At 56.5% G+C, this 24703-nt stretch overlaps 1 protein-coding gene across 7 annotated transcripts in view; it reads right to left on the reverse strand.

The window, feature by feature from the left end:
• Positions 1-580: 580 nt before the first annotated feature.
• Positions 581-24703, reverse strand: part of KCNT1 (potassium sodium-activated channel subfamily T member 1) — a 41572-nt gene continuing 17449 nt past the window's right edge. For 4 of the 7 annotated variants that reach the window (XM_016187442.2, XM_060199397.1, XM_016187437.2 and 1 more), the window contains 30 exons: positions 23000-23079; positions 22717-22816; positions 20813-20869; positions 19899-19947; positions 19754-19813; positions 19603-19677; positions 19428-19511; positions 18907-19001; positions 18338-18518; positions 17709-17873; positions 17452-17588; positions 16462-16525; positions 16221-16329; positions 15678-15786; positions 15005-15154; positions 14457-14695; positions 13866-14091; positions 13524-13629; positions 11899-12071; positions 11489-11560; positions 11221-11355; positions 11030-11141; positions 7528-7629; positions 7155-7238; positions 6955-7080; positions 6649-6669; positions 5497-5812; positions 4308-4370; positions 1670-1754; positions 581-1551 (listed from right to left, as the gene is read on the reverse strand). In XM_016187442.2, the coding sequence (XP_016042928.1) occupies positions 1431-1551; positions 1670-1754; positions 4308-4370; positions 5497-5812; positions 6649-6669; positions 6955-7080; positions 7155-7238; positions 7528-7629; positions 11030-11141; positions 11221-11355; positions 11489-11560; positions 11899-12071; positions 13524-13629; positions 13866-14091; positions 14457-14695; positions 15005-15154; positions 15678-15786; positions 16221-16329; positions 16462-16525; positions 17452-17588; positions 17709-17873; positions 18338-18518; positions 18907-19001; positions 19428-19511; positions 19603-19677; positions 19754-19813; positions 19899-19947; positions 20813-20869; positions 22717-22816; positions 23000-23079 (3496 nt within the window). In that variant the 3' untranslated portion in view covers positions 581-1430. The remainder of the gene's footprint in view (positions 1552-1669; positions 1755-4307; positions 4371-5496; positions 5813-6648; positions 6670-6954; positions 7081-7154; positions 7239-7527; positions 7630-11029; positions 11142-11220; positions 11356-11488; positions 11561-11898; positions 12072-13523; positions 13630-13865; positions 14092-14456; positions 14696-15004; positions 15155-15677; positions 15787-16220; positions 16330-16461; positions 16526-17451; positions 17589-17708; positions 17874-18337; positions 18519-18906; positions 19002-19427; positions 19512-19602; positions 19678-19753; positions 19814-19898; positions 19948-20812; positions 20870-22716; positions 22817-22999; positions 23080-24703) is intronic. The other 3 variants (XM_060199396.1, XM_060199394.1, XM_060199395.1) reach the window with 2 other exon arrangements.

Here is a 24703-nt window from a genome sequence, read left to right on the forward strand (position 1 = left end):
GCTCCAAGGAGTCCCCGTGCCCTCTTGGGGCAGCCCGTCCCCCAAGTCCATCACCCTGCTAAAAGCCCTGGCTTCCCAAGTCCCTTCCAGACCACTCACCCAGCACCCAAATATGGAGGGCTCTCTCTTTGGGCAGGAGGATCCAGAGCAGGACAGGACTGGGCATGAGCTATATGTATGACCGGGAGACGGCCCTTCCTTCAGGATGGGTCCCCCACCCTAGGAGAGACACCCATCAGCTGCCCTCATCCTGAGTCCCCTTCCCCCTAGGACCACTCAATTACTCCCTTTTACCCCAACCTCTTGGGGTGCTCTCTGTGAGCAGAACTCTCTAACCAAGACCACCACAGGTGCCTTCATGCTAGATGAGGTGCAGCCTTGGGCTCACCTCTGGTCATCTGCCTGCCACCTGATGCTCACCACCCACTTTCTGGGGAAGGGGGGGGGGTCAGTGAGCTAATTGGGCAGAGCCAGTGGCATCTCCTAGAGGCACAGGTGAGTGGACAAAGCCAATACTTGTACCCTTGGAACTGGTGGGAAGGGTCAGCCTAGCTCTGGGGGGGACGCCATACAGCCATGCTGCAGAGTGTATCAATTTAATAGAAGATTCCAGCACCTACCATGCAAAATCTATGCCAGGGCCCAGGGCAGCAGTCCCCACCACCTGGACCCCCAAGATCCCTCACTGGCTTGGGAAAAAGTCTGTGCCAAAGACCCAGCCAGCAGCCCTGCAGGGATTTGTGCTTCAGATTGAGTGTCACTCCTGCGTCCCACACTTGGTGACTGGAAAGAATCAGTGTAAAAAACAGAGGAAAGACAGTTTCTTTCTTCCCACAGTTGTCACCTACAGGTTATGACCTGGCTCTCCCAGGCCTGGTCTGCGAGGCCTCTCCCTGGCACTGAGAGGTCACACTGAAGCCCCTCTCTAGCTTCCTTTTGCTCTGGAAGAGGCTCCCTTCATCTTTCCCACCTGCAACCCATCCTTCAAGGCCTGAGTTGGTCCAGATCCTCTTCTGTGCATGTCCAGGCCTGGCAGGGAACACAGGGTGGGGACGAGTAATGGGCACTGGGGGTTGGCCTAGAGCCATGGGGAAGCCCCTATCCAGGTCAGATGTGGCACAAGGTCTTGAAGACTCCAGTGTAGTCAGGCAGCATCCCGTGCACTGTGAGCCCTGTGCCCCTGGGGCCCAGGCATGCCAGCCCTTGGCTCTACCCACCACCTCCCTTGATCGTCCAGGTTCAGTCACGGTCACGAGTTGCGGTGCATTTGTGTAAAGAGATGTGGTTGTTGAGATTTGTAAAAACAGGTTTAAAAAACATGGCAATCCTGCCAGCCTCCTGCAGTGCCTGGGGCTTGCCACCCCTCCTCTCCAGGGGCCAGTGTCAGGAGCTATTGGCATGGCTGGGCCCCGCTCGAGCATGTGGCTGGCTCAGAGTTGTGTCTCATCACGAGTCTGGGGATTGCAGGAGGCCAGCTTGTTACTGCAGCTACTCTTCCGGCTTTGAGAGCTGCTGGCCATGTGAGCCAGTGGGTCAGAGCGGATGAGATACCTGCAAGAGAGTGAGGGAGGCCACGGTACAGGCAGGGTCAAGGCTGGACATGGGTTTTTTTTTTTTTTTGTGTGTGTGTGTGTAAGGGAGGAGCTCCTCCTGGGGACAAGGAACTTACACAATGTCATTGGGCTCCAGCCTCGTGTCAGGAGGTGGGTTGATGAGGACGTAGGAGAGGGTGTTCTGGTGGTCGTTCATCTCGTCTGCAAAGAGACAGGAACAGTGGGGTTACCTTTTGGCCTGCCCCTCTCAGCCAAACCAGCCCTCCTGCCTGAGCTCCTAGTCCTGGCCTACCTAGCCACTGGTCCTCCCTGCAGTGTAGCTCTAGGGGCCTCTGCAGGGGCGCAATGGTGGGAGGGAGCCCCAGGGGCCCATGACAAAGGGATACTGTCAGCCATCAGGGACAGTGGTCTTTTCCTGACATCTCACAGGTGTGATGGTCCTGCACAGAACCACTGAGCACACTCACATGCACCTGTCCATACCTGGACACACCTGCTCAGAGACTCAACGCAACTTTCATGCCCTTTGTCCTCGGGTTCCTGCAGGCCACCCTGTCTGGATTCATGACATTTGTTTCCCAAAACTCTCCTGGCTGTCAGCACAGAGGTCGTCCATCAACCTCATCCCTCTCCAGGGGCCCCTCTCAGAGGAGAACCCTGGACCCCACAACCAAGATGGTCGTGAAGATGCAATCCACTTGGGCCAAAGATTCTGGAGAAACCTCAAGAAGGACTCCAGTAGATAACCCACACCAGCCAAACACAAGGACCTAAACACCAGGACTTAAGATCACTGGCAGGGAACCAGATGACCTGTGGCCTCAGTTTACCTATCTGATCATGTCTAAAGTCACCTTCTGACCTGAGACAAAGCTGACAGGGACAGCTATGAGAGGCTTCCCTGAGTGGCTTCTCCTACAGCATCTCCTACTTCCTTTTCTCCTCCAAGCCTCCCCCACAACTCCCCCCACACCCCCACAGGGTGGCTGAGAAAGCAAAAGCCCATAGAGCCCAGAGGTTCTGCTGCCTGGCCAGGCAACAGGCTTGCTCCTCTGAACTGGTGGGTTCAGAGAGGAATCTGTCATGGGATTCAGGGTCTCCACAGTGACTGGTGGGTGGGAAGCTTCCAGGCAGGCCTGTGGGGAATCAGGCAGGGATCTGGGGTCAGTCATCCAAGGCCACTTCTGTGTCCACACTCCCTTCCTTGGGGGAGTGTTGGCCATTGTATGGGTAGGGATGTCACATGCTGGAATCTGGGGACCCACACCCAGTCCTGAATACCCAGCATGCATTAGGAGTGGGTTGCATGGAGAAACAGCAGCAGTGGCTTTTGGGTACCCATACCCCAGATCATAGCCATCAGCTAGGTAGCCATGGCACCCAGTGGGGACACTGAAAAGGGAAGCACTGGCCAGGGTCACTCTGGGGATTGGTAGGGGGGTGCAAATAGGGTATCCAGAAGGGAAGCCACAGCCACAGGATGGACTGGGACCTTTCTGACCACAGAGCTGGCAGCTGATGGTACCAGCTTGGCTCTGTGCTTCTGAGGCACCTGGCTGAATAGCAAAGTAGGGGAAAAGGGGTTCCTGCTATAGTGTCTGGGTTGTGGTCACAGGTGCTGAGTGGTGCCTCTAGGATGTCCTGGCAAGTGACATGGCACAGCAGCCTCTTCGTCGCTGGGCACCCAGACCTCCTCCTGACCCCAGGCATCCTCCTGCAGAATCTCTCCACTTCCCCAACCCATGCTTCAGTTTTCTCCTCCTCCAGCACTGAAGAGTGCAGCCTCTTTCCAAAGAGGGCTGTGGCTGTGTAGAAGAGTCACGTACTGAGAAAAACACTCGCCCCTCAGATCACTCTCCTCTGTCTCTGCTTCCCAGCCAGGTACCACTGGGTGTCCAGAGGCCTCTGTAGGGGTGCAGTGGGTGTAGGGAGGGTGCCCCTAGAGGATGCTCAGCTGTGGAGAGTGGGGGCAGGTCTGGCTGGGTACAAACCCCAGGAAGGGGAGGCACAAGGGCTGCTCAGGCTTCACCCCCAGGCATGGCCAGGCTGGCTTCCACATGCAAGAGCTAGGCCTGGGCCCTGCCTCCAGCCACCGTGACACAGATTACTGGAACTCCTGGGCCCAGGGTCCCCCAGTTCTGGGGTTTCCACTGTCCTGGGCAGCAGCAGGGTGGGGAGGTGGGTGCCGGCTGCAGTGACAGGGCCCTTAGGACCCGGACATGTAGGACAAGCAGGTGCAGAGCTCCTGGGCCTTGAGGACCACCCCCCCCAGAGAAGGAAGGGGCCCCAACAGTGGGGCCTATGGCCTGGACTCTGCTCTGACTTTTGTCAGGGTTTTCTTGTCAGAGAAGGGGTGCCCAGAACCACCTGAGCTCCCAGATAAGAAATGAGGTACAGGTAGGTTTTCTGTCAACTGGAGAGGGAGCACCCTCCCCATCCACAGAGGAGCATAACACCACCAACTCCTGGAGCCACCCAGCCTGATCCACCATGTGGGGGGCTACTGGCCTAGGACCACCTGAGATGTTCCCCAAGAGTTGGGCATCTCGCTACTCATGTGTCAGGCTTGTTTTCTCCAACCACAGGTGGACAGTGACAGTTGTAGGGGGGTCTGGGAGTACAGAGCCCCTTCCCACAAGACCCCAGCCTGCTCTTCTGAGGCCTGCCTAACCAGGGTGGTACCTGGCTGCCCACTGGCGAAACCTGTTGCATGCCCTCTTGTGCGGCAGCCAGAGCCTGCCGGAGCAGAATTACCTTGCAAATATCCCAGGTTTACCCGATTCATGACATCACTGGCTGTTAAATTTGCTACATCCTCTACGGAACACACAGGAAGAAGGACAGACAGAGACAGAGACAGAGAGAGAAAGGTCAGCAAGCAGCGTGCGGCCCCGGCACAGTGAGGGGGTAGGGCAGGCAGGCAGCCCCACATACCAGGAGGTAACCCACTGCAGATCCCCTGGGAAGCAAGTGTCACTACAGGAAGTTGGCTAAGGGAGGTGGGGTAGGGCTCAAGGAAGGAGCTATGGAAGGGGGCCTACTCTATCAGGTCAGAGGGACCAGAATCTACTGGTGCTCACTATAGGGTGCAAAGACTCAGAGCCAGAAGCCCTGCCAAGGCGGGGACAGCACCTGCTGGGTAGGGACATTAAGAGGAGACAACTAGGGCAGGCACAGGGGTGTGGGTCACCTGTTCCTGAATGCTGACCTCTGACCACCCTCCACCATCCAGGGGTCAGCCTGCTCAGAGCTGTCTGGTCCCATGTAGAGGGTCTGCAGACCCCCTGACCCTACAGATGGCAGGAAGCAAGGTGCAGAGGCAGGTGCCCACTGCAGGCCAGGCCTGAGCCAGAGGGAAAGGCGCCAAGATGAGTCATAAGGGAGGCCAGAGCTTTGAGACAGCTCAGGACATGGATGTGGCTGGGGAGCTGTACAGGGTGGCATGGGGGGGGGGGCTGGGCACCCCAACAGCAGAGGCAGCACCTCTAGAGAGAGGGAGGAAGGGGATGAGCCAGGGCACTCAGGCCTAGGTCACAAACTTCTATCCAAGATAAGCCACAGAGGAAAGGGGGGTTGCCAGGAAGCAGCAGAGATGGGGTGCCTGCATTACAGGGACAGAGGCATGTCTTGGCATGGCCCACTCTCCAATCTGTCCCCAGTTCTTCCCTGCAAACTGGCCACCAGGAGGGCAGAGGAGGACAGGTGGGCTTGGGGGCCATACTTTATAGTCCCAAAACACAACAGGGCTGTGTTCCTGCTGCCCAGAGGACCAGTAAGGTGACCCATCTGTCCCCAACTCAGGCCTGTGTCCTTGGCTTCCAGGGACCCCACAGTGGCTACCTCTTGCCTGCCAGGTCCCTCACTCTCCCACCAAGGTTAGTATCACAAACTAAACACAGATCCCGGGCCCCTCTTTGTCCAGCCTGCAGGCCCAGCCCCTTACCGTAGCCGGTGGTGGGCAGCCCCAGGTGCTTCATGCGGTTCTTGACCAGCTCGGATAGCTCCTGGCGCTCAGAGCGCCGGTACAGGCTGAGCCGTTGCTGGCTCCATTCTGCTGCCCGGCCCGCCTGCTTGGGGCTCTTGCGGCTCAGCTTCCGTGCCCACTGCAGACTCTTGCGCCGCAGCAGTGGGTGCTCGGCCATGTCGCTGCCCGTGGGGCGGCCCTGGGTGCTGCCAGCACCGGCCCCTGCCCGTGAGCCCCAGGGCCCTTTCACTTCCCGGGTGTCCTCATAGTCCTCCATGCTCACTGAGATCTGAGACTGCCGGGAGGAGGGGTGAGGAGGGGGGTGAGAGCCAGGGCGGGGGTGTGGGGGTAAGATCCCCTGGGGCAGAGAGGGGTGCAGGAAGGGATGGGAGGATGAGAAGTGGGATGCAGGGTGACAGGTGCAGGAGGAGTAGGAGGGAGTGTGGGACCCAAGGAGGATGCATTGAAGAAGATTGGGGTGACAGCAAGGAACAGTCACAGCCCTCTGTTTGGGGACCCCAGGGAAACAAGTGCCTTCCTTCTCACGCTGGGGAGGGGGCCACACCCCGCTTCCTCCTGGCCCCAAGCCACCCAGCCTGGCTATTCGTCTGTGCTTGATTCTCTGGGTAGACAAGAAGCCCCCCTTAGTCCCTCCGGGGCCTCCTCCCATACAGGCCCCTGCATGTCCTGACTTGGTCATGAGAAGTCCAGCCCTCTCTGCCTCAGTTTCCCCATTTTGGAGAATATTGGCACAGGGAGCACGGAATGCCTATGTATGACTTAGCAGGTGCCTGGGGCCCTGGGTGAAGTGAGGAGCCCTCACCCTCATCTGGGTTGTGGGGACTCCCTACAGTCTGTGGGTTGGAGTGAGGAGGTAGGGCCAAGCTGGCAAAGGAAGGTACGGCTTCCATCAGGACAGAGCCCCTGGTAGGGCCTGCAATGGGGACTTTCTACTCTAGTCTCAGTTTCCCTTTATTTGCTGGAGGACAATACTTGCAACTTTAGGGGCTAGCTCCTGACCCTAGTGTTGTCCCCACCACCAGGCCCAGTGGGTGCTGATCAAGGCAGAACTGAGCACATGGCATGACACTTGTGTGTGAATCAGAAGTGTGGGTTTGTGAGGGGACTCACCTGGGCTCTGAGGTCATGGGGCTGCAGAAGAAAACAGTGGGCATGAGGGTTTCTGCCTGTCCCCCAATACATCTGACCCCCTCCACCCCATGGGTCAGGACCAGAGGGGAGGTTGGCTATTGCCATTCCCACTGGTGGTCCCACCTTGTCTTGAGCCAACCCTTCCCTACTTGGGGGGTCAGCCCCCTCAACTGGATGCCCCCCATGGGTACCTGTAGACCTGACCCCAAATGGGCTTTATTGCAATGACCCGGGTTCCCCTATGTAGAAGGGGGGCTGCCATACGTCCCTAGGAACAGCTCGGACCTCAGAGGTAAAGACGTGACACTCGGTCCTGTAGATGCCGATGGGAATCTCGGCACTGGAGGAGCACAGCTTCTGGAAGAGGCGGCCATAGGTGCGGATCCACAGGTCGGTCTCTGTGATTTTCATCTGCAGGGGGCTAAGGGTGAGTGGGCTGCAGGGGCACCCCCAGCCCCAGTCAGCCTCAGGATGGCCTCACTCACAGCACAGAGGTAGCCTGAACCTGGCGTGGTGTCCAGGCCCAGCAGCAGCCTGGTGATGGAGATCATGTAGTCCTTCACGAAGGACTGGCAGGGAGGGAGCACTGTGAGCCGCAGCTGAACCCCAGGCCACACCTGCTTGCCAGCACCCACAGCCCCACATGCACCAGTGTCCAGCCCAGCGTGGTCAGCAGCAGCAGGTGGGGCTCAACACCCCAAACTCTCCTTTGAGTGGAGCCCAAAGTAGAACTTTCCAGAAGGAGTGGGAGGGAACTGGAGAGGGAACTTGCCAACAGACTCAGAGCCATCCAGTGTGGGCAGGGTGACCTGAGACCCAGAGAGGGACATGAAGGGGGAGGGGGGGATGGAGGCTGACCTGGTAGAGCAGTGTGTCCAGCATGCTAATGCTGAAGACTCGGCCAGCGGCGAAGGGCAGGCGGAACATGAAGGCCAAGTTGGAGCCATTCTCCCGCTCCCTCTGCAGGAAGGAGGGAGGTGGGCTCAGCGGTGCAGGCTGCACAGGGCCACCCTTGTGTTGCATATGCATGACACATGTGAACATGTATGTGGGTGTGCATGCATGTTTGTGAGGGCTGCACCAGCAGACAACCAGCCATATGTCTGGGCACCCAGCTCTATCCCATTCCCAGCATGTGGGAACAGAGTTGGAAGTGAGGACATCGAGAGAGAGGCATGTGGCCCAGGCAGTCACGTAGGGCCCTCACTTGGTGTCAGGCTCTGCTGTTCCACCCTGAAACTCCTTGGTGAGTCACTTGAGAGGCAGTGTTCTGAGTGAGGGGGACAGGCTGGGGTGCCTGTGAGCTGGGATCCTCCCCAGCACCGGTGACTCCCTGCATGATGCTGTGGCTGAGACACGATCCCAGGAGCTTTCGGCCCACACAGCACATTCCCTCCTTATCCCTGGAAGGTGCCAGCCCACAGTCCAGATAGGCTTTGTGGGGCAGAAAGTGGGTGTGGCAGGTGAGTCTTTTCTTGGAGGCTCTGGAAAACCCTCATCCTTGTTCTTTTTCCAGTTTCCAGTCACAGGCTCTGGCAATCTTGATGTGGCTCTTCACACAGACATGTCTACATGTCCTCTGGCTCTGCGATGAGAGGACACATGTCCCCCTGGACCTAAAACCAGGACTCCCCACACAGAGAGAAGTGACAACAGGTGATCTGAGAACCTATTTCCTCAACTGTTCCCAGCATGTAATATTCTTAACAGGCCGGGCCTCCTTGCACTCAGGTGAGCCCAAGGGTGCTTTGAAACTTGGGGTCCCTGAGCAAAAAGCATAGCCCTTCTAGGTAAGGAGAGACATCTACAAGGAGGGATGATAGTGCGGGGACTCCTCTGAGAGGAGACAGAGGTGACATTCTTCTTGCCCTATACTGACTCAGAGGCCAGAAGCAGGCTGGCCCAGGGGGAGACCACCAAGGAAAGGGTCTTCATTTTCAGCAACTTTCAAAGAACTTTCATGCTTCTTTTTTGGATCCACATTGTCTTTTTGTCCCAGGCCCTGCAGATTCTGCAGCAGCCCTGGAGAGACTGGGGCATGTGACATGTGACATGTGACAGCAAGATGCAGCAACACATGTGACGAGTCTTTCCTGGAACTACAGTCTGAAACCGGAAGTGGTACTGGGACCAGCCACCAGGATGAGGCTGGGCAGCTAGTGGGATCTGGTCAGGAGGAAGAGCCACCGGGATTGAAGAGACCAGAACATTCTAAATGAACTCACACTTGAGATGCTGGGGACAGGAATGGGATGGATACTCATTTCTCACATTCAGGGTCTGGGAGAGCTTCTGGAAAACTGCCTGGAGGGAAAGGAGGGGTGCTGACCGCTGGTCTGCACTTGTCTATAGATGTGAGTATTCTAGAGTTAGGGGGGGGCGGTGTCAGTCCAGCTACTAAGCGATTCCAATCCTCCTGCTCATGAAAGTTCATTCAGGAAGCCCAGTGTGTCTCATTTAGGGTCACACAAGCAGAAGGTCCCCTCGTTGCTCACTGCCCCTTGTTGAATTCTCTCCACATGCTGACAGGGGAGATGTTGGCTATATTTCAAGATCTCCTTGGCTTCCCACTTTCTTCTTTAGAAATATTAGTGTTCCACAGAGTAGACTACATAGAATAAGCCTGCACACTTTCTAAGATAGACAGCTGGGGCCCAGGAGATGTCACAGTGGACTCTCAAACATGATGTTCTGAGTTTGATTCCTGGCACTGCATGTGCCAGAGTGATACTCTGGTTCTCTCTCATCAACAAATAAACGGATCTTTAAACCTGATGGCTATTAGTTTCTTGAAGAAAAAATGAAAAGCCTACTCCACACTGGGACTGGGTGCCACAGGATCTAGGCGAGAGCTCTGGCCACATCTAACAAAGGCCAAGAAAGATAGCACTCAGGGGGAGGGGAGTCAGGAGGCGATGTGACAGCATCTTTGATCTGCTCCAGAGAGGGTCACAGGCTCTACTCCACCCTTACCCCCTGCCTTAGCCCCGGTACCCTGCACACACCACACCTTGCCCAGTAGCGAAGCTTGTGGGGGGACTATCACTAGGAGCTCAGTCTTAGTGTTGACCTTCTGCCGGCCACCCCCATCCACACTTGGTGAGCCTGGGTCTCCTGGGTACAGAGAATGGTCCTCAGGTCCAGGAGGTGGCCAGAGCACCTGGAAACGAAGATCCACTTCTACTCCCAGATTCCAGGATGGAGGCTCCACCTCCTGGGTTCCGGCACTGGTGGGGAGGGGTGATGCAGGGCCAAGCATATCCTGGACAGGTCATGCAACTGGCCAGGAAGGGTGGTTTCAGTCCACCACTCCTTGGTGGGTCTGACTGCCAACAGGTGTCCAACTCTCTTCTTTGGCAAGGGCAGAGCTCCAGCTGTCCATGACACCCCCCAAATCAGCTGGGCAGGATGCCACACATCTCACTGTTCATGTTCCAGGGGGTGGCCCATGGACAAGAAGCCCCAACACTGGGCCTGCTGCAGGGTGTGGCAGCAGCTCTGATCTTCCCAGAAGGCCACAGGTCACATATAGCTCAGGCTGGGGGTGCTGGGCTGCTGGGGAGCAGGTCACATGCTCTTGATCATAGTGGTGGGTCCCTGTGCATATCCCTGGTCTCACTAGGGAACCCAAGGGCCACCCTCCCAAAATATGGCCTCACTGTAGAAGCCTTGCTACTACCACTGACCTGGACAGAGGACTGGGCACCATCAGTGCAGGTACCAGGCAACCACTATGGGTCATGCATCCCCAGGGTTCCTGTGTCTCTGGGGGTTGCTATGTTCCGGTGGGGGGGGGGGCGGCTGGGCTCCACACTGACCCCAGCTGATGCCCTTCCTGAAACTCCGAGGAGCAGAAAACTGACTACAGCTGCACCACTGCTTTGCTCTATTACTTTAGCTGCCACCCACCCCTTGGTCTCCAATCCCTCAGCTGTGCCTAAAAGCCAGTTATTAGAGTAGACACGTTTGAGGCTCAGGCAGGTGTCTGACCGGTGGATGAATGAGTGCACTGTTTACTGTGCCAGCAGATGTGATCTCAGCAGAGCATTTTTCTCTAAGTGCCTCCAAATGAGATGGGGGCTGTGCTGGACTCACCCTGCCCCACCTCACTCCAGGCAGACAGTCCGGGGTGCCCACTAAGTAGGCCTGCACCTTGCCTGTTTGGGGCTGTATCTGCTCCCAGTAATGCCCCTCCACAATGCTCCTGGCTACACAAGTGCTTTACATGGGGGCTCCTGGTGGCCCTAGTAACCTGGAGGGGGGGGAAGGTCTCAGAAGGGTCTGGAAAGATGCCTTGCCCTTGTGACTAAACCATGAGACTGTAGGGTACAGCCCAGCAGGTCAGGTAGGGGCTGCTCACCTTTTCCAGTTTGGAAAGAGCCAGAGAGTAACTGTCCTTGGCACGGAACTGCATGAAGCGCATGTTGGAAGGGTGGGTGAGCTCCGTGGTGATGCTGAGGCTGGGGAAGAGCCTGCAGGAGTGGTGTGGGGTGCTCAGAGTGGGGTCCCTCAGACACGGATGTGTGGGGAGGAGCATGGGCATCCACTCACCGGAACATGGTCTGCACGTTGACGATGGTCTTGGCGTCAGCCATGTAGTCCTCCTCGGCACTCATGGTACTCTCCTTGTCCACCACCACCAGATTGTCGGCATAGATGATGCCACACTGCAGCAGGCTGTCCAGGCTGGCAGGGGAGGGTGTGTGTGTAAATTTGACCAGGAGCTCCCTCTGGGGTGCCCACTGTCCCTCCTTCCACAGGGCCTCTGACACTGATGCTTTCCCACTTCAGGCTTTGCTGAGGGGGGTTGTTTCCTTACTTGTCCACAGAGCCCTCCATGTAGTAGACCATGGGGAAGCAGCAGATGGCCTCCAGGAAGTGGTGGTCAGGCCTGCAGGAATAGTAGGTCCTGCAGGCACCTGCCCAGCCTGGTTCGGTCCTCCAGCAACGCTCCCTCCCCACCCAGTGGTTCACAGTTGTAGAGACCCATTAGAGCACAGCAACCCACAGGAGAAGAAAGGGACGGTTCTACAGGTGGGAAGCTGGGGGTCTGCTTTCTAGGAATCTAGAGAGGTGCTTCCCTACTCCCTCCCCCTCTCAAAGCTGAAGGGTCCCTGGGGGAGCTGAAAGGGCAAGGCCCCCACAGGGTCTTCAGGCCCGGACCTGGGCTGCACCGAGTCAGGCAGGGTGGTGTTGAGCCAGGGCCCCCATGCCCGGGGGTGGCCTCACTTGTTGTCCAGCAGCAGCACGATGGGGTTGAGTTCCTTGCGGGAGCGGTAGTAGGCCCGCAGCGGCACAATGAAGTTGTACAGGCCATTCCCTGCTGTCTCCGCTGACACGATGATAAGCTTGTTCTTAAAGCCGTAGGCCTTGGCATCCTCATAACTGTTGTGCTTGCAGCCCTGCCAGGAGGGAGTCAAATCAGCCACCCTTTGTGGGCACACCACACCATATATCCTTTCACAGATGCATGGGACCCTGCAGAGCGCCCCCCAAAGGACCCTTGCTGCATACACACTTCACACAGGCACTCCCTGTGGCCTCAGTTCCCAAGGCATCTTCTGTCTTACAGAGAGGCTCCCTGGTCCAGTCCCCACTTAGCTGACCATGCAGAGCTACAGAGGAGCTGAAGGAGTGGAGACAGGCATGTCAAGGAGCCAGGGGAGCCAGGGGAGGCACTGTGAGCACATGGCTTTGGCAGGTGCATCCCCTGGGTGTACAGAGTGTATGTGTGGCAGATATACATTCTCCAACTCTGTCCACGTAAGGCTGAGACACTATTCCTCCCAGTGGCAGCAAACACTGCAGGTGCTAGGTCTTGGTTTCTAAACACTTTTTTTTTTTTTTTTTTTTTTTTTTTTACCAGAGCACTGCTCAGCTCTGGTTTATGGTAGTGCAGGGGATTGAACCTGGGACTTTGGAGCCTCAGCATGAGAGTCTGTTTGCATAACCATTATGCTATCTACCCCTGCCCTCTAAACACTGTTTTCCTTTGAGAACAGAGCTGAGCTTTTGGAAGGATGGTTGAACCTGGGACTGCAATAGGACAAGTAGGAGACCAGTTGGAGGACATCTTGGGCTCAAGAGCCAGGGGAATTTAGAGGCTGGCAAGGACCCAAGGAAGGGTCCAGAAGCCTGCCTGATGGGCACAGCTGCACATGTGGGAAAGTACGAGCACTGGGGCTGGGCAGTGCAGCACTGGGTAGAGTGTATATATTACCACATGCAGGGACTTATGTTCAAGCCCCTAGTCCCCACCTGCAGTGGAGAAGCTTCACAAGCAGTGGAGTAAGTTCTGGAGGTGTCTCTCTGTCTCTCACCTTCTCTATCTCTCCCCGCCTCTGTCTGTCCTATCAAATAAAGGTTTAAAAACAAGGGGGAAAATGGCCACTGGAAACAGTGGATTCTTTGTGCAGTCACCATGCCCCAGAGATAACCCTAGTGGCAATTAAAAAAACAAAGACATAAAACAAACAGAAAAGAAATCTAATTTTCAAAAAATTTGCTAATGTGAGCTGGGGAGCAACTCAGCCTGTTAGAGCACAGGATTTGTACAACCAAGGTCCCAGAGATCTCAGGTTCAATCCCCAGCACCACATTATGTCTGGCCTCTCCCCACCCTGTGTATCACATAAATATAAGTGGGTGAGATTGGCCAAGTGGATGGCACCCCTGGTGTGGAAAAATTGGTTTCTGTTGCTCTGTTCTCAGTCATCTTAGACATATGACCCTGGAAGGGAGACAGAGCTTGGGGGAACAGGCCCTGGAATAGCTGGGGGTTTCCTCATCCCAGCCCCATGACAAGGTAACAATCCCATCGGGAATCAAAGCCCGGCTGAGGGTCGGTGGCCTACCTTGTCCAGTCGCAGGCAGCAGAATGGTGCTTTCACTGGCAGGAGGTGGCACAGGGTGGGGGAGCTGCCAATGTAGGGTGAGTTGGGGGGGTAGCCCTTCACATACCTGGATGAAGAGAGGCCCTCAGCATGGTGTGGCAGCCACCTGCCCTCAGGCCCTCACCTTTCACCCCCAGGCCAGATATCAAGCAGCCACAGGGAGACACAGCACCCCACAGAACCATTCCTGCCCAAGAACCCCCTAAAGAGAACCCCCTCTAAGCCCAGGGTTCCTGGAGGTTAGCTCCCCACTTCCCTGCCCTGCCCCCCCATATCTCTTTCTGTGCTACTTCCAGCACTCACTCCACCACAGACAGCCCCTCATCATCTGACGGCGTCATCTCATCCTCCGACTGGTCACTCAGCAGGTCGCAGGGCAGCAGGGCGGAGCTGTCCGCCAACTCCAGCACAGGTGCGATGCTGGGTCGCCGGCTGCCCGAGCCATTCTCCGTGGGCAGTGCCAGCTTGTTGCCCCCACTGACTTGTGCTGGCCGGCACTCTGTGTTCTGTAGGTCCATGGCCACCGTCCCTGCAGTGGGGCCAAGGGGGGCATTCTGGCAGCCCCTCCAGGCTCTCCTGGAGTCTCAGGTTCCCTGCATAGAATGAGGCCTCCAGGCCGGAGAGCTAGCTCACTAGGTAAAGAGCAGATCCTTGTTGTACAGGACCTGGGCCTGGACCCTGGGATCTCATGGGAGGTCCTATGTCGCCAGAGAAAACCCTAATACTATAGTCTCTCTCTCTCTCTCTCTCCTCTCTTTATTAGGATCACTGTGGATCTCCCATGGCTCCACAAGATCTCAAAAAGCAAAGATGCCAGAACGGGCCCCTACTCCAATTGCAGCCACATCAGAAGCACCCCCACCCCCAGCCAGTGTGGGCCATCCCAGGCCTCACCCATGGAGGCGATGATGCTGTGCACGGGGAGGCGCGCCGAGCCCTCATACAGCCCCCGCCCCGCCCGGCCTTTCTGCTGCTGCTTCTCCTCCTGCTTGAAGATAAAGGCTGAGTTCTCCTCCTTGGTGATGTTAATGTAGAAGCAAGTGTCCGAGGAAGCCAGGATATGCCGTGGCCCTGGGTTCAGCAAGATGCTCTTGTTCTCTTCCCGTTTTAGTCCGATGAGACACACACCGTACCTGAGGTGGGGGATGGAGGATGATGCGGGGACGCTTTCTCCTCCCAGATGCCTGACTTGGGTCCCTTGGAAGTTGTTGATTTAGGGACCAACACTTGGGCCCAGACCCTTGGCTGAGGCCTCCCTCCCCTCCGGGCTGTGGGAAGCCCTTCTTGCTAGACCCAAAGCTCCAGGTCAGCCTTGTGCCAGCCTCAGCATGGTGGGCTCTGAGGCTGATTGGGCAGATCAGGTCCACGCTGAGGCCACAGCCAAGTAGGGCTGGATGGTGTTGGGTTCTACTCCCTGGGCCCTCAGCCACCCCTCCACGTACTTCTTGTGGGCATGGAAGGCCGCGTAGGTGAAGCTCTTGCCCTCGTACTCGCGGAAGAACTTGCTTTCACCCATACGCACGTGGTATACCTCGTTCCCTGAGCAGCGTCCGTACATGCGCTGCCACTGCTCTGGTGACTCCTGGCCTTCCCTGAGGTGGGATGAGGAACAGACTTCACTAGGGGCTGCTGATAACCTCTCCCGCTCTTGTTTGTATGGCTGGCTTGACTCCTGACTCCTCTTGTCTCTGTGGGGTTGCCAGCTTCAAAAAGTTGTGAACTCACAGTCTGATTTTAAGGGAGATGCTGGACCTCTGGGTATGTGGGTACCCCAGGAAAGAGGTTGCTGAAAAGAGGGCAGCCCCTCTCCTCTGTCCTGGAGCCCAATTCCCCAGGCTTGGCTCATAGGGCTATGAAATAATTGCTCCTTCTCCCCCAAAGTAAGCCACCAGCTCTGCCACTGTGCCTACAACCCCTGCCCCCTGCCCTGCTGCCACCTCACTCCCACCCTCCCAGTATGCAGTGCTCCCCAGATTATATCTAGGCCTGCGGCCCTCATCTCTCCACCTCCCCCTCTACACTTGTGGTCACCTCATCTCAGGGATCCCCATCACCTTCTTCCCTCACCCCCAGGCATGGCCACACTGGCCCTCAAAGGGCCCTGGCAGCACTCACTGGCCTCGGGATGTGTGCACCAGCAGCGTGATGAGGGTGGATGTGGCCGGACAGATGCAGTTGAGGGCCAGCATGGCGTACTTGCACTCCTCCTCACATACCACATGGTCTGTGGGCAGGGGAGAGGTAGAGGAGGGGCAGGAGAGTGTCAGAGAGCCCACACAGGCCTTGCCTGCAGAGACCCTCCTGTGACAAAGTCCTCTGCAGCCCCCAGTTCTGATGTCCATCCTGAATATCTTCTCTTGGGATTTGCTTGCTTTTTTTCTCCTGTGAGCTTGAGAGCTCTTGGGTTGAGCAGGGTCTGATAATCTGTCTCCAGAGACCCAGGGACCTGCTCACTTGTCCCCAGGGGCACAGCTGACCTGTCCCCAGACTCCAGCTCAGGGCTTCATCAGAAGGAGCCTCTGGTCTGGGCTCCTGGCCTTTGTTCTCTCTGTCATTACCTATATGTCACCTTCTGGCACCCGTGATAGTTCTCCTGCCCACCCCTATCCTCAGCCTTGAAGGCTCACACTCCCTGTACATTCAGGGTCCCCAATGTACCTGCAAATTTGACATGGAACTTGTTCTCTGGCTTGAGGATCTGGACATAAAGGGGGCAGTTGGGGGCAAAGTCCTTCACAGCCCAGGCCCGCAGGATGGTCTGGTGGTCCTGGTGAGAGAAGAGCAGAGTCAATGCTGTGGGCAGCAGTGGGCTATGGAGGAGCTCTGTCTCCAGATCCACCTCCGCCCCCACTGCAGACATGTGAGGTGGGCTGTGTGGGGCTGGGAGGTCGACACTCACAGCTGCAGTGCGATCCACCTCGTTGCGGCTGCTGAGGATAAAGCAGGCCTCCCCATTGTCCATCCTGCAAAGCACCAGGTGAACACTGTCTGACCATCTATCTACCCACACTTCCATGGGCAGGGCAGAGGCTCAGAGGGGCAGGCTCCATTGATACCTCCCTCATTGTGCTGACAGATCGGCATCAGAGTCCTAACTAGATATGGGGACCCACCTGTACCCTAATCAACCAAGGCAGACTTGGGGTGCTTGCTGGCAGAGGTGCTCGACCCTGTCTTCCATCCTGTCCCCTCCTGGGAAGGACCTCCAAGATCCTGGGATCTGATGACCAGCTCACACCTCACCTGACCCCCCAGAACCCTGGGCTCCAGAAAGGCCAGAGGGGAGGTTAACTGCCACACCCAGAGCAGGGAGACCTCCAAATACCCTGCACCCCAGGTCTAGCCCATCCCTGCCTCTTGGGCCTAGAACTGGGTGGTAGAAGGATCACAAGAGACATTGTACCCCTAGGCCACACTGCTTCCAGGCAGGGTAGTGGGGCCTAGGGTTCAGAAGGTAGGCAGGTGGGGAACTCAGGTGCCTGGTCCCCTGCCTTCCTGGGCTCCCACACTCCTCCCCTGACCCTGACCCACTTTTTCATCACAAATGACCACGGGGCTCCTGGAATTCAAATGTGATAAGGAGGATCTCCTAGAATGAGCACCAGCACATTGTGGAAAGTTCTATTTAATGACTCGGTCTTCTCACTTTGCCAACTTGTCTTGAAAAAAAAGCTCACCCATGGCCTGTGTATCCCACCTACAGCCCCACCCAGAACCAAGCACACACAACCACCTCCCCACCCCACCCCCAACCCCTATCCAGGGAAGCGCCCTGGGGCATTCCAGAAGGTGGGGATAGGGGTTGAGAGCACAGAGCTGTCATCATGCAGGTCCATCCCCAAGGATGCAAGCCTGCCCTACTCCCCTCCACCCCCAGGCCAGTGCTCACTTGGCCCTCATGAGGTCCTGGTCCTTGAGTGCAGAGCCCTGGAGGTAGATGACCCGCTGGGACCACAGGGGGATCTGCAGAACCCTGCGCACCTGGACGTCCATCTCGGTTGGGCATAGGATGACCACGTAGTAGTCCTGCAGGAGCGGCCAGGTGAGGCCCCTGCCCCTGAACACTCCACCCAGCCTCGACCCACGTTCAGGTCAGCCCCCAGTGTGTGAACCTCCCCCCCTCCACCCCACAGGTGGGGGGCTCACCTGGAGCCGGGGGTGGGCATAGAACTCATTCAGGAAGTCCATGAGCAGGTCTATCTTGAGGGAGCTGACACACAGGATCACATGCTTCTCTGTCTGTGCTCGGTGGCGGCTATAGTTGCCCCCTGACTTCTGCCTCTCCATCCACAGGTACACCAGCTCCTCAAACTACACAAAAAGCATGAGAGTTGTCGGACAGTATGCCAGCTCTCCCCTGCTTAACGCTGTGGTCTATTTACATAATCACTGTTTTACCTGAGACCCGCCCTGCCTGCAGGGCACTGGTTTAATCCCTGCTGGTTCGCACTCTCTTTTCCCTCTGTCCCCTCTCCTAGTCACATCCTGTTTTCTGCCCTACCTCCTCCTTCCTGGAATGTATAAATGCAGATTCTCTTCTCAATAAACATAGCGCTGCTTCCCAGCTCAGCCATGAGTCCCTGGTTGACTGTCTCCCGCCTGCGAAGCTAGCCCAGCATCTCACGCCCGAACAGGGACTGGCAAGGGTCAGGGGCCTGAAGGACCCAGGCTGCAGGGGTTGGGGGCAGTGACCTCACAGGGGTCCTCCTATGCAGCCATCACCCCCTCTTCTGTGTCCATTGGTGTCTTGGATGGAGGGAGCCTTGGGGGCTCACCTGCAGGGGGAGCACCACGAGGGCCACACAGATCATGATGACCACCAGCAGCTGGGATGGCCAGATCTTGGGTGTGACATCACCATAGCCCACAGTGGAGAAAGTGACGATGCAGAAGTAGAAGGAGGTCAGGAGGGACAGGTTCTCACCTGCTCGCTCTAGATGCTGGATGCCACAGGTCCTGGAACCGTGCTTGGTCAGGGGCTAAGACTGGTAGCTAGACAGTGCCCAGCTCCCAATAGGAAGCCCTGCCTGTCCCCCGAGACTTGTCACCTGAGGGGGTGCTCAGCAATGTGTACTGGGCTTCCCAGAGCCACACCACTGAGCCCTGTGCTTGGGGAACATGAGGCAGGAATCTACAGCCCCCAGTTACAGTCCTGTAGAGCCTCCAAACCCTCATTAGCAGCACAGGGGAGTTTAGATGGTGGGGGCGGGGCTCAGCCAAAGTGCCCACATTTCACCCAGGCTGCTCCAGATGTCTTCTCAGCTGGATCTCCAGCCAAATGCCCCCCCTTTACTAGATCCTGGGGATCTGCCCAGGAGTGTGGGTGGGCTCCAAGCACACTCACCCAGTGAAGACTAGGCACAGCAGGGTGCAGAAGAGGATGAGCACCTGGTTGAACATGGCGGACTGCGTGCGCAGGATGGCACGGTGGAAGTCATTCTGTGGGACACAGGACCTCCCCTGAGTCCAGGCCCTCCTGGTGCCTGTGAAGCTGGACTCTCTGTGCCCAACACACAGCAGCCAGTAGAGGTGTGGGAGAGAGGGGCCTGCCACCTCCAGGGTGAAGGCCATGGGCCAGGCTGGTCCCAGCAGGTCCTTGATCTCGATCTTTGTGGCACTGGGTGGCCTGACCCTGTTTGTTTCCTCCTTCCCTTTCTCCTCTCCCCCTCCCCCACCCTTGGGTCTACCAGACCAGAACCAAGGCTGAACGCTAGTCAGGGAGGAGGTGCAAGGGCTAGAGCCAGGTACAGCTCTGAGATAGTCACCTTGGCCTCCAGGTACCTCGGGGAATGCCCCACTCCCCTGGAGGGTGGTTTGTCAGGCAGAGGAGGGAGAGCCACCAGGGGCTGCCTAACCCTGGCTTACGATCATGTTTTCCAGGGCATGCTTGGCCAGCCAGCAGTTGAGAAACACAGGGATGAACAGGTTCCGCAGTGGCGCCCAGAATATCTGTAAGGAAGACAGGTCATGGGGCTTAGGGGGCTGGGTGGCTCGGTGGGAGGGCAGGGTGCCCCTACTCCTCTGATGGCAGCTCACCCACCGTGATGATGAAGGGCAGAGTGGTGATCATTTCCAGCACGAAGGAGACCCGGAAGATCTGCTCCCAGATGTTGCCCTGGGGAGCCATGGGGGGTTCAGGGGTGGGGGCAGGGAGGTCAACATTACCAGCAAAAATGGAGGGCTGAGCTCACCTTGTAGCTAAGGTAAATGAGGAGCATGGTCTCCAGGAAGCTGATTATGGCCACGATGACCTGGGAAAGGAGGGGAGGTGACGGGGGGGGGGGGGAGGGGGGAGGGAAAGGAGGGCCCGAGGAGAGGGGTGGAGCCCCCACTCACCTGAATCGCCCACAGAGCCATTTTTCTCTCCACCCACAGGATGGGAGCCCTGGGGAGAGAGGGTGAGCTTCAGATTATGGTAGGGGGATTGTGGAAGGAGGGCATGGGAGAGGTGAGGATAAGTGGGGCAACCCCAGTTACTCAGAGAGAAGAAGGCCCAGGAAGGGGAAGTTCACCAGGAAAGCCTGTTGCTAACTGGGGCTCTCGATGTTGGGAACAAGTCTGTGGGGTTGGGAAACATATGTCCCCATGGAGGTGCCCAAGCCCCTGGGGGCATGTTCTAACTCAGGACCAGGAACATTGGTCACTTGAAGACACTCTCCATTGCATGATGGGGAGCCCTCTCTCCTTGGCTACAGAATGGTGAAATGAAGAGAGGCCAGCTGACCCCCAAGATTCCTCTTCCATGTATGCCCCATGCCTGCCTCCATGGTCTGTGAGGGTTGGTTCTCAAAAAAGCATCACAAAGGGGTGGGATTGAGTTCTGCCTGTTATGTAAAGACACCTGTTATTCATATAGATAGATAGATAGATAGATAGATAGATAGATAGATAGAGAGGGAGGGAGAGAGAGAGAGAGAGAACCAGAACCATCACTCTGACATATGCAATGCTGGGATCAAACCCAGAAACTAATGCTTCTAACTTCAGTACTTTAGACACTGTGCCACCTCCCAGGCTGCCACCTGTCATTCTTAAGTGGCTCCTAAAACTATGGAGAGTGCAGGGAGTGGTGGCGGGGAGGCAAAGCTGTTCTCAGCAGGGATGGCCCCTGTGCTGATTTAGGGTTCCTGTTGGAAGTGTCAGGAATCCCAGGGGGTCACTGCTGAGGTTGCATATTGTGTATCCCCTTGCAACCCTACATACCCAGTATACCCCTAGTCACCCTGAGTGGGTGTCAAGTGGGAACTCACCAGTTGATTTCAGAGGATGACTCATTGAAGGTGAAATTCTGCTTCGGGCAGCCCCAGCTGTGAAGGCAGAACAACCCTACTGCAGCCTCAAATGAACCCTCCCCAGGGCTGCAAGAGGTCAGGGAGAATGGGGTCACCCTCTCCCCAGCCTAGGGCCACTCACGCCCAATCTTAAGCCAAGTATGCTTGAACACGTGGGTGATGGGGTGTCCCTGCCTCTCTTCAGGGCCTGGAGAAGGGTCCCTGGGGGAGGGGCTCTGGGAGAAGAAGACAGCTCCAGGGAAGGGCATTGAGCCCACCTGGAGGTCAGAGTTGGGCAAATAAGGCTGGACAGCTGCATGAAATGGATAAAGAGTCAAGCTCCAGGCCAGGTGGTGGCACACTTGGTTAAGCGCACACATTATAGTGTACAAGGACCCGGGCTTGACCTGGGTTCAAGCTCCTGGTCCCACCTGCAGGGGGAAAGCTTCACAAGTGTTGAAGTAGGGCCACAGATGTCTCTCTGTCTCTCTCCATCTCCCCCTGCCCTCTCAATTTCTTTCTCTATCCAATAATAAAAATAAATTTAAAAAAGGGAGAGTCAAGCTCCCACCCTGGAGCTCTGACTCCAGAGGCACGCCTCCTAAGTCACAAGTCTTCTAAAGACACATGATGACCACTGCTGGAAAGGTGGGTGTGTGCCTTGTGGCCACAAGCAATGTCAGAACCACTGACCAGGGGCCTCACTCTCACAGAGCCCCCTGGCCACAGAAAGCCCTGTTTGCTTTCCTCACAACTGACCTAGTGCCCCCGAGACTTACTGGGGCTGCTGTTGCAAGCTCAATGCCCAGTGGCTGGTCATCCTTCCATTCATCCTCCCATTCACCCACCCATCAACTTTCACCCATCAATCCCATGCCATCTACTCATTCATCCAACTATCTACACATTTGTCAATTCTTTCTTCATTCTACCCATCAACCATTCATCCATCCATATGCCCATTCATCTATTCACCAGCCACCCTTTCCTATGCTCATCCATCCATCCATCCATCCACTCATCCATCTAATCTTCCACCATCCATTCATGCATGCATATATCCATCCATCCGTTCATCCATTCACCCACCCAGTCATTCTTTATCTGTCTATCCATTCTTCTGATTATCCATCCATCCTTCCTTCCTTCTATACACATGCTGTTGCTACGTCAGGAGAAGTACAATGAATACAATTGACTTGGTCCCTGTGAGACTGTGGAGCCACTCGCCCTCTCTGGGAGTGGGAGAAGGTGAGATGAACACAGCAGTCCTTCAGCTGGGCCTGCCCCTCCAGGGAAGAGGTGGGAAGAAGCTAATCTGAGGAACAGGCTAGAGCAATGAAGACAAGGCCTCATGGCCAGGCTGCCCGGCTCTTAGTGTCCAAGTATCTCCCTGCCATGAGTGGCTTGGTGGCAGCAAGGTGAGGAGGGCTCTTGCTTGGGTGTGAGGTGTTTTAGGCATGAAGTTCAAAGGACTGAGAAAATGGGGATTGGGTGGTGATGCACCTGGTTGAGCACAAACATTACAATGCACAAGGACCCAGGTTCAAGCCCCTGGTCCCCACCTGCAGGGGGGGAAGCTTCACAAGTGGTGAAGCAGTACTCAGGTGTCTGTCTCTACCTTCCCATTTCCTCTCAATTTTCTCTCTATCCAATAAACAAATAAACAAATATAAATAAAAAGAAAGACAACTACCAGATGGTTTCACTCCTATGTGGAATATAGGGAATTGGTACACATGAACTTGCAAAAGAAAAACAAACAAAAACCCAAAGGACTGAGGAAGCCCCAGGCATTGACACCAATAGCCCCAATCATGACAGCAGAGCCCAGCATGATGGCCCAACCCTGGGTAGCTCAGCCCCACCCACAGGCCACCTACCATCCGATGCCTAGGGCAGGGTCATCCAGCAGAACTCGGACGATGTAGAGTAAGCAGGTGAGCAGCTTCAGGGAGAAGTTGAACAGTCGGATCCTCAGGCCTGCAGTGGAGGGTAGGGGGAGGCGTCAAGGCTGCTGACTGAGCCCTGGACATCTGGACAGCACCCCACAGCACAGATGGGGTAATCTGCATTAATGCTAGGGACAACGGGGCTCCCACAGAGTCTTGGTCTTACCACTCCCACAGCAAGACACACACCCACCCACCCCCTGCCCCAACTCACTGGATCTTTGGTTTTTGATGAAGAATAGCTTGAGCCGCTCCTTGAATGTGTTCTCATTGACGTAGAACTCCACCTGGACCCTGGTGAGTGTCAGAGAGCATGGGGGACCCTGGGTCAGCGGTGTACAAGCCCAAAGCTATATTCAGTGGAGCTGTATTCTTCCAGCCAGGAGGAGTGAGGAGAGACTCATGGGAGAGGGGGCTTCACCTCACACCCAAGAAGCCCTCTACAAAGGCTGACCTGCCCAAATCTTGAACACCTGGGTTCTCCCTACTGCCCCAACCCAACATCATTTCCCAGCCCAGGGCCCCTCAGGCCTTTGGAGATATATACAGCCTTGATCACAAGGCAGCTTCCAGGGTTAAGTGTGCCCTGTGTGACCCTCAGGACTCAAATCATCAATCACATCTGTGGAGAATGTTCCAGAAGCTTGATGGCCAGTTCCTGTCTGGTGGCTCCTCCTGAGGTCCATCAACCTTTTGCTGCACTCACTGGGTCAACAGTGGGGCCCCTCTTGAAGCTGTACCCCTCAACTGCCTGTACCCCACTCAGTCCTCCCCAGTATCCTGGGAACTGACTGTAGGGAGCCAGCAGGAATCACTCCAGTGAGTCAAATGGGGTCAGAGAGGGGAAAGCATGTGGCCCCCCACTGCTACCCTAGCCTGACAGCCAGGCAGAGTCATCTGGCTGCCTGGATGACATGGGGGCCTAGGCAGCAGGCAGCAACACCCACCCCTACCATGACCCTGGCCATGGGCTTGGGCTTGCTGGATCCCCCAGGCCAGCAGACATACCAGGCAAGGGTTATGTTCACTGATGAAAAAGGCAGTGTCAGTTTGGGCTGGAGGGACAGAGTGTGATCTGGGCCCGGACTCCTGAGCAGGCCCAGTGTCTCCCCTCAAAGCAGGGGTACACACTTCTATGTGGCTTGTGCCTGGGGCACCAGCCACCCACCAACACATGACCTCTTGCACTGTCCTTCCATCAGTAATGCCAGGAAGATGGTCTCAGGAACCCACTGGCCCCTCTGGACTGACCTGAGCTCAGTGCTGAGAGATGCTTGGGTTTGAGAGGAAACTTGTGGTGGAAGAGGACTCCATGCCTGTGCGTTACTGCACCCGAGGTGGAGTGGAGTGGGTCTACCTCAGGGGATGTATAGAGTGAGATAAAGCAACCACGAGGCTGGCTAGTGCCCAGAGCCCACCCTGGATGGTTGTAGAGGAAGGCAAGGGCTTGGGGGGTGGTTCTTGGAGGACTGCATGGAGGAGGTGGGGGCTGAGCAGATGAGAGGCAGAGCAGCCATTCACAGGCTGAGGTGGTGCAGGTACCTGCTTCTGCTCACCTCCTTGTTACTCTCCACCAGGGCAGGGCCCCTACACTGGTAAGTAGGGGTAATACCCCACTCTGCCCCACAGAAATGAAAAGCCCCCAAAGTCCTGGCACTATGGGATTGCCCCAGACCTCTAAAAGTCCCTACATATTCATTACTGCCAAGTTTGTCCCCAGTGGAGCACAGGACACTGATGTTAGGCTCTGGCACCCCTTGCTGCCCTCCCTTACACCTGCTGTGGGCTGTGGGACAGACTCCACCTGCCCCCAGGCTGGGGCTCATGCCCCCCACCCTAGGGGCTTCTTTGCCCACGAAGAGCCAGGAGATGGGGTAGGAAGGCTGCTCCTAGACAGGAAGGTCACTGGGCCATACCC

The sequence above is a fragment of the Erinaceus europaeus genome, chromosome 10 (genome assembly GCF_950295315.1).
Source record: "Erinaceus europaeus chromosome 10, mEriEur2.1, whole genome shotgun sequence".
NCBI lineage: Eukaryota > Metazoa > Chordata > Mammalia > Eulipotyphla > Erinaceidae > Erinaceus > Erinaceus europaeus.